The sequence below is a fragment of the Triplophysa dalaica genome, chromosome 1, assembly GCF_015846415.1.
Source record: "Triplophysa dalaica isolate WHDGS20190420 chromosome 1, ASM1584641v1, whole genome shotgun sequence".
In the NCBI taxonomy this organism is placed as follows: Eukaryota; Metazoa; Chordata; class Actinopteri; order Cypriniformes; family Nemacheilidae; genus Triplophysa; species Triplophysa dalaica.
Window position 1 is genome coordinate 642,501 of NC_079542.1, and position 8,480 is coordinate 650,980.

Genomic DNA, 8,480 nt, shown 5'->3' on the forward strand with positions numbered 1-8,480 from the left:
GCTGCAGGCCAGCGGCCGAAGCATCACCTTTCACGTCATCAAGGAGCTGGCGTTGAACCACAACGTGCTGGTGGGCAAGTGGCTCATGCATTTGCACACCGGTTTCAAAGTTGACCGCGCCTGGGAATGCATCGCCAGGTCCACACTGGATGGCAAGATCTGCTCTGCCAAAGTGAGCCCCAGAGATCCCAAATCGGACACCAAACACGTGATCTGCGCCTACAACAGGAACTTCACGGACGAAGAGCAGGTGATGCGTCTCAACGCTGCCATCCGGGCAGCGGGGGTCAAGTGCGTCCTCTACTATAAACCTGACGTCTACTCGTATCTGGGAATCTACCGCGACAACCGCTGGAAGCTCTGTCCGACCATCTACGAGAGCCTGTTTGACCTGGAGAGCGTTCCTCGCCGCTCTCACGTCATCAACAAGATCACCAATCTACCAGTCATCTAGAAGTCACTGCCGTGAAGCCGAACATTACCCTGTTTTGCGCCACGTGGCGAAGACTGTCTGTACGGCCTGACGGTCGCGCCGAGGACGAGGAGAGCCGGACGATCTTTGAACGCTTTTGTTTTGGACACACTCCATTATTGTTGCGTTACAGTCACAGAGCTGCATGTTAGCAGGTTCAAATCAAGAGAATACAGGATGAGTAAAGTTAAGGGCTTTAAACGCCGGCTGATGTTGTTGAATGATGTGAACGTGTTCAATAAACATGTTGTTTTTTGTTCTTTCAGAGTTGTTTGTTTAAACCTAAACGTATTATGTCCAATAAACAAGCTGCAAACTTTTCTCAGAACATTGATCTTTATTACGGCTCAAAACATTGTACAAAACTAGATTGTACACGGAACCCATTTAGTTCTTTTTCGGAAAGACGTGAACACAACTGTCACAAAGTGAAGAGTGAGACACAAACATTTAAATCGGTTTTCTCTCAGAGGCATTTTTGTCAGTTCAGAGCAAAGTGAAGGTGTTTGCCACAAAAGCAAAGACGTTTCCTTCATTATTATTATTATGACTGCATAACACTGATGAATTTACAGCTTGATGTTGCTCACTTCTGACAGAAAAGAACTCAACAAAACTATACACGTGTGTGTGTTTAATGAGAGAGAAAGATCAGAGAGAGAGAGTGAGAGAGATGTTCATCAAACCCAACAGTGAACGTTTTATGTCTTACATTCACTTTCCATTCATTCATTACAAATCCTCATTGTTATTTCATATTATAAACATAAATAAAAAAAATATAAAAGAATATATAACTGACAGTTTGTTGTTTTAATTTCACACCATAAGACAGGCATGTGCGGGATGTTTGTCAACTCCCCAAGCGTACATGTAAATAAATGGTCATTTTATACATTTCATTTCAGAACCCCCATGAAAAATGCTGTTGCACACTATAGCGTTGACTTAAAACACTACAGTGTTGTCATGAAGTATACCGCCGTATCAAACAGAGTAACGCAACTAAAGTTTACCGTAGTAAATACCAAAGTATACCGCAGTATTTTCCCATGTGGCTGTTATTTCACTGTAACCCTTGTTCAGTGCAGATTATACATTTCTAAACGTCACTTGGCACTAATGCTAAAGATACACTTCTTGATGATTGGCCGCGCTGGTTTCCAAGGCAACTATGTCAGGCTGTACATGTCACTGTCTGATGAGAAGCTGTTCATTGATGTTAAGGCACTACGTGAAACCCTCCAACAGGTTATGACGGGAACGTCCAGATAAAACGTTTATTTCTCTTCATCGTTTAGGTGGGATGTCCCGGCTGAAAGCCCACTTGGTTGTTGCTGGTCAAGATGGACATGAGACGGTCTTCATCCATGGAACTGATCATTTCGAAGTCCTCCAGCACAGAGGACCCGGGGGGCGGAGCCTGCGGACCGTCGATCATGTTCTCATGGTTTATGTAGCTGGCGATGCTCGGGGGGAGGGGCATCCAGGCCGAGCCGTTCCCCGCAGGATTGGCGGACTGTTCCGGTGCGGACTTGCCCATGACCGATGAGGTTGCCATGGCGAGTCCTCCTTCCCCAGAGAGTCCGCCCTGACCCAGCAACGCTTGGATGTCCTCGATATTGATGTTGTCCATGTCAGAGCCTTGCACTTCAGAGAAGCTAGGGAACTCGGGAAAGTCTTCGCTCAGGGGGGGGTCAACCCCGAAGGCTCCGGCGCTGAAGGCGTTCTGCGCATCTTGCGACGCCGCCGTGCCGCCGGCACTGTCGGCCGCACCAATCTGATCTTGCGGCCGCGCGGAAAAGTTGTTGAAGTGAAAGTCGTGCAGATCGGAGAGGTTGACGGTGGGGAAGTCTTGAGTCGCGCTGGCTTTGAGCTGAGGGTCCACCAAGGTGCTGAGGAATGGCCATGAGTCACCGGCGGATGCGCATGGCTCGGCTTTGAGGGAACTCTGGGAGGATGGAGCGAACAGATGACCGGGAGTCACACTGAAGAACGGATGAGACGTCTTCGCTGAAGGACCTTCAGATGCCGCTGATGCTGAAAGACACATTTCAGTTTGTACTCTGTACTCTCTCAGATGTAAAGAAATGTGAGCGAGGGATTTACCTGTCATGGGAGCGCTCGGGGGTACAGGTTTGGCTAGAGATCTCTTGGCTGTGGGGAACGGCCGTCTGTCCACGGGACCGGATGAACCTTAACACAAAACTCAAAAAGGTTAGAAACAGACATGCCGGTTGCCAGTTTTGTTTGTTAACGCCTGCGAATTCAGACCTGAAACGAGGCTGTTGAGTTTGAGGTTTTGCAGCATTCCTTCGGTTCTCTTCCTCTTCTCCAGGATTCTGTGCTCATCTGCTCGACACAAAACACACCAGACGTTCACTTACGGCATCGGTGAGTTTCACCTGTCAGTCATGTTTCAGGAGAACATGGAGATGATCTGACCTGGATCTGCGGGCAAGTACTGGAAATCCATGGGTTCGCTGACCTCTCGATCAGACGGCCGGCGCAGCTGCATTTTCACACGCACGGGTTCCGTCAGGTTGGTGTCGCGGTACGCTGGCGTGCGGAACACGATGGCCACCTGTCTGTGAACGTCAGCCTGCGAGAACAACCCTTTGCTCTCCCACGAGTCCCAGAAAAACCTCACCTCGATGTCCTCTGTGGGTGAGAGATTACAGATGCACGTCAATGCGATGCTAACACACATGTGACGTTGCGCTGATGCTAACACGCACCCTTTTGTACTTTATCGCACAGAAGAAAAATCTCGTCTCCTCCTCCACAGGTGCCGGAGTTTCGGTTCACGCGACAGATCTTTAGCTCGGCCGTGTTTGGAGCTCCTGAGCGGACACATAAACACACGTCTCCATTACAAACACAGATGCAGTTACGGTTCAATTTAGATTTGTTTTAATGGTAACTGACTGTTGTCGTAGATGGGCTGAGAGACCACGGGCTCCAGACGAAACAGCTCTCCGCTGGGCAGAGTGATGAACACCTGAAAACACAGCCGTACTGCATTCAGATCAAACTCCTCCTCCCAGATCTTTGCTTCAGGAACTGAAAACACAAGACAGGAGCTCTGATACCAACACAATGTGCGCTTTAATGGTGTAGTCTGGAGATTTTAGCAGCATCTAGTGGTGAGGTTGAGGAATTGCAACCAATGGCTCACTCCTCCCGCCCCCTCACTTTGAAGCACTACGGTGGCTGACGCAGGACTATGACCATGTCACGTTTTCACTTCTTTGCCGAAGCAGATCATATCATGTATTTATGAAACACATTCTGTAGAGCAGTTTGATACTCAAATAGACAACACAGAAATATTCAACAAAATGATCGCAAGAAAACAAACCTGCTCAAAAAATCATCAGCGCGGAATTATTTGGTTCGATCTGCATTCTGAGCGCTTTTGAGATATTGAGCTTCAAAGTGTTACATTCCATTGACTCTTTTACTTGTCAAAAATGTACCGGAATAAAAACACTCCATAAAGATTAAAATATCCGATAGAAAATGATAATGCCAAAGCAACAAAATCTCTATCTTCATGAAAAAAACTGGGTCAACTGGGTTGTTCTTTTAAAGTTTGGTGTGTTGTGTGTGACGTACTGTTAAATGGGTTGTTTTGTGTTTGTATTCGACAGGACACAGCTTCTGTCACATCCTTTTTCTTAACGCACTGAATCCCCAGATTCTGGAAACTGAAACACAGACATGCCAATCAAAGCCAAGGACGGAAAAATTCAACGTCTTCTGGAAACATTTCAGTTTCTGTTGGCGGCTCAAACAGGAAGAAGTAACAATCTAAATATAGAGCTGACCAAAAACATCACACACACACGGTCAGATTGTGATGGAGAGAACACACACACACACACATGGACACACTGTCAGATTGTGACGAAGAGAACACACACACAAGACAAACAGTCACACACACACACATGGACACACTGTCAGATTGTGACGAAGAGAACACACACACACACACATGGACATACACACTGTCAGATTGTGACGGAGAGAACACACAAACATACATGGACACACACAATGTCAGATTGTGACGAAGAGAACACACACATGGACATACACACTGTCAGATTGTGACGAAGAGAACACACACACACACACACACACACACACACGGACATACACACTGTCAGATTGTGACGTAGAGAACACACACACACAAACATGGACACACACAATGTCAGATTGTGACGGAGAGAACACACAAACATACATGGACACACACACTGTCAGATTGTGACGAAGAGAACACACACACACAAACATGGACACACACAATGTCAGATTGTGACGGAGAGAACACACAAACATACATGGACACACACACTGTCAGATTGTGACGAAGAGAACACACACACACACACACACGGACATACACACTGTCAGATTGTGACGTAGAGAACACACACATGGACATACACACTGTCAGATTGTGACGAAGAGAACACACACACACACACACACACACACACATGGACATACACACTGTCAGATTGTGACGTAGAGAACACACACACACACACGCACACACTGTCAGATTGTGACGAAGAGAACACACACACACACACTGTCAGATTGTGACGGAGAGAACACACACACACACACGGACATACACACTGTCAGATTGTGACGAAGAGAACACACAAACATACATGGACACACACAATGTCAGATTGTGACGTAGAGAACACACACACACACACACATGGACACACTGTCAGATTGTGACGTAGAGAACACACACACACACGGACATACACACTGTCAGATTGTGACGTAGAGAACACACACACACACACATGGACACACTGTCAGATTGTGACGAAGAGAACACACACACACACACATGGACATACACACTGTCAGATTGTGACGGAGAGAACACACACACACACGGACATACACTGTCAGATTGTGACGTAGAGAACACACACACACACACACACATGGACACACACAATGTCAGATTGTGACGGAGAGAACACACACACACACATGGACATACACACTGTCAGATTGTGACGGAGAGAACACACACACACACATGGACATACACACTGTCAGATTGTGACGGAGAGCACACACACATGGACATACACACTGTCAGATTGTGACGGAGAGCACACACACATGGACATACACACTGTCAGATTGTGACGGAGAGAACACACACACACGGACATACACTGTCAGATTGTGACGTAGAGAACACACACACGGACATACACTGTCAGATTGTGACGTAGAGAACACACACACACACACATGGACACACACAATGTCAGATTGTGACGGAGAGAACACACACACACACATGGACATACACACTGTCAGATTGTGACGGAGAGAACACACACACACACACGGACATACACTGTCAGATTGTGACGTAGAGAACACACACACACACACACACACACACACACATGGACACACACAATGTCAGATTGTGATGGAGAGAACACACACACACACACACACATGGACATACACACTGTCAGATTGTGACAGAGAGAACACACACACACACGGACACACTGTCAGATTGTGACGTAGAGAACACACACACACAAGACAAACAGACACACACAGGGTCAGATTGTGATGGAGAGAACAAACAAACAGACACACACACTGTCAGTGAAGGACACACACACTTGAGGTGACTTCACCTGTGAATGCGTCGCTCCTGTAAATCGGCCTCATAATATCCATGTTTACAGTCTTTGCCCACCAGCTCGTGTGGATGAGGTTTATACGGCTGATTCTTGGTCACCAGTGAGATTCTCACTCTCAGCGGACCGCTGTAATGATGAACCTATGTAGAGCACAAATTATCAACACAATCACTTCTTACCTACATTTACACACCCACAAAAATAAAAACTCATGTCATGGTTAAATCAGACAACATGGAAACACGTTTACATTACTATTGTCATGTTTCTTACAATCTAGTTATATTGTTGATAATGATCAGAGGTGAATAAGTGTGAGGATGGATGACGTGCCGAGGAAACATCTTTGTGATTTCTCTCTGTTGTGATGACGGTGTGAATTCACCTTTATAGCGGGGTGTGTTTTGGTGGTGTCGTTGCTCTTTTCTCCGGGTATACTCCCAGCAGATCGACCCTCACACTTATAACGGAAACGCATCCCTCGTGCCTTCGGCTGCTCGATGATCTCTACATACGGACCTGGACAAAAACACACCGCCATCAATCCAGATTCTGATTATAATGTGACGTGATTCTTCAACCGCTCGTCTATATCGTCTTACCTTGAGCCAGGGTGGGCTGCGTCCAGGTGTGAAAGAGCCCTGAAAGAACAAATATAACACAACATTACACCAGACATATCCTCATCATCCTGACAAAACACACAGGAATAACACAAAACAAACTCTGAAATCATGAATCCATCACTTTAACTGTCCCTACATGAACCTATAATCCGTGTTCAGAGCTCACCGTGGAACGGGGGCGGGGATTCATTTGCATATTCATGAAACCATGCATACTTAATGAAGCAGGGGTGTCGAGTTGGATTCCAGTCATTTTAAGGCATGAGGAATTGATAATGACATGCAAAAACGTTTATAGATGCTATTTCGATGCTTAAAGATGAGTTTTAAGAGATGAAATGATCTGTAGAAGCGAAGCGTATGACGCAAACACCCGCCCGAGCCCAAACTGTCTGAAGGAACACTGTTTACACACATAATAAATCTGTTTGTGCGATGATGACTATAGAAATAAAAGAGAAGTGATCTGAATGTGCAGCTGCTGGTCTGCTCAACTGAAACCAGTGAAGTGTGATAAATGACAAGTGAGTTATTTTGATTATACGCCTAAACAACATCTGAGTATCTCGACAGAGAAACGCATCATCAACGTCATTAATAAATGAAAATAACTGATGATGATTAACATGATTGTGTACTCAGTCCCATCTGACACACGTTTTTATTTACAGTTCAGTGTTTGTTTTTGTTTAGAGGGAGGAGATGCTGAGGAGTCTCGTCGTGTTGTGAGATGAACTCTGACACACACACACACACACACACACTTGTTGAAATGATCCAAATGGAAAGGAAAACTTTTAGTGTCGTGTTTCACTGTGTTTATGACGTAACGCACGCACGTACACAAACACACAGACACAATGTACACACAAACAGGAAGTCATTAAATCAAGTGACAGGACTCTCGGTGATTATTCTTAACTTTCTCGGTGTCGGGCGAACGGAAGCGTTTTCACATTAGCACCGGAGCGCGAGCTTTGGGTTCGGGAGTGTCCTCTCGGCGCGCACACGACACGAACAAATGCGCGCACGCGCGGCGATCAAACTTGACTTACCGTCCATTTCACCGTCTGTCGGGAGGCAGTCGGCCGGTTTCGGACTTCGGTGAAGAACTAACAACCCTAAAGAAACACCGCGACGACGCTTTCCTTCCGCGAGCCTCCGCGATGCGAAAGTGTCCCCTGAAGCCCCGCCCTGCGGAAAAACCCGCGTGACGCACCTACATAACAGCACACACACACACACACACACACACACAGAAGTGTGCTCACACATGAAACACGTTCAGGGGCGATTCCGGGATTTTTTTTAAGCGGTGACACAGGAAACCGGAAAATTCTGCCAATAAACAAACACATAAACAGACGATTTCCGGTCTTATTGTGGCACACAAAGCCGTACAGGTGACACTGAATCCATTACAGTAAAACGGTAGTAAACACTTATTGAAGTTTTTTCTTTAAGTCGAGAAAGTTTTATTAGACATCACACATCAGACGTTCTCTCTCACAGCAGCTCACTAACGCATTTTTCTCGCACGCGCGGCGGGGAAACGTAAAGTGTGTATTCTTGTAAGTATCGACCGATCAGTGTATGACATCACAGTCCCACGAGAACGACACGAGGTCATACGGGGCAGTCTGATCTCGCGACACCTTGATT

The 8,480-nt window shown here is 46.3% G+C and overlaps 2 protein-coding genes across 3 annotated transcripts in view; one reads left to right on the plus strand and one right to left on the minus strand.

Annotated features, from left to right (window-relative positions):
* c1h11orf68 (chromosome 1 C11orf68 homolog) overlaps window positions 1–1,126 on the plus strand; it is a 2,134-nt gene extending 1,008 nt beyond the window's left edge. For both annotated transcript variants that reach the window (XM_056743704.1, XM_056743713.1), the window contains exon 2: window positions 1–1,126. This exon is cut by the window's left edge. In XM_056743704.1, the coding sequence (XP_056599682.1) occupies window positions 1–454 (454 nt within the window). In that variant the 3' untranslated portion in view covers window positions 455–1,126.
* A 140-nt stretch (window positions 1,127–1,266) lies between these two features.
* On the minus strand, window positions 1,267–8,059 carry rela (v-rel avian reticuloendotheliosis viral oncogene homolog A). The gene is made up of 11 exons (XM_056743695.1): window positions 7,874–8,059; window positions 6,795–6,833; window positions 6,578–6,711; window positions 6,187–6,332; window positions 4,091–4,182; window positions 3,401–3,535; window positions 3,211–3,315; window positions 2,918–3,133; window positions 2,747–2,824; window positions 2,582–2,668; window positions 1,267–2,512 (listed from the first exon to the last, which is right to left on the minus strand). The coding sequence occupies exons 1-11, from the start codon at window positions 7,878–7,880 to the stop codon at window positions 1,770–1,772; spliced, it is 1,782 nt and encodes a 593-aa protein (XP_056599673.1). The 5' UTR covers window positions 7,881–8,059; the 3' UTR covers window positions 1,267–1,769.
* Between the last annotated feature and the right edge of the window lie 421 nt (window positions 8,060–8,480).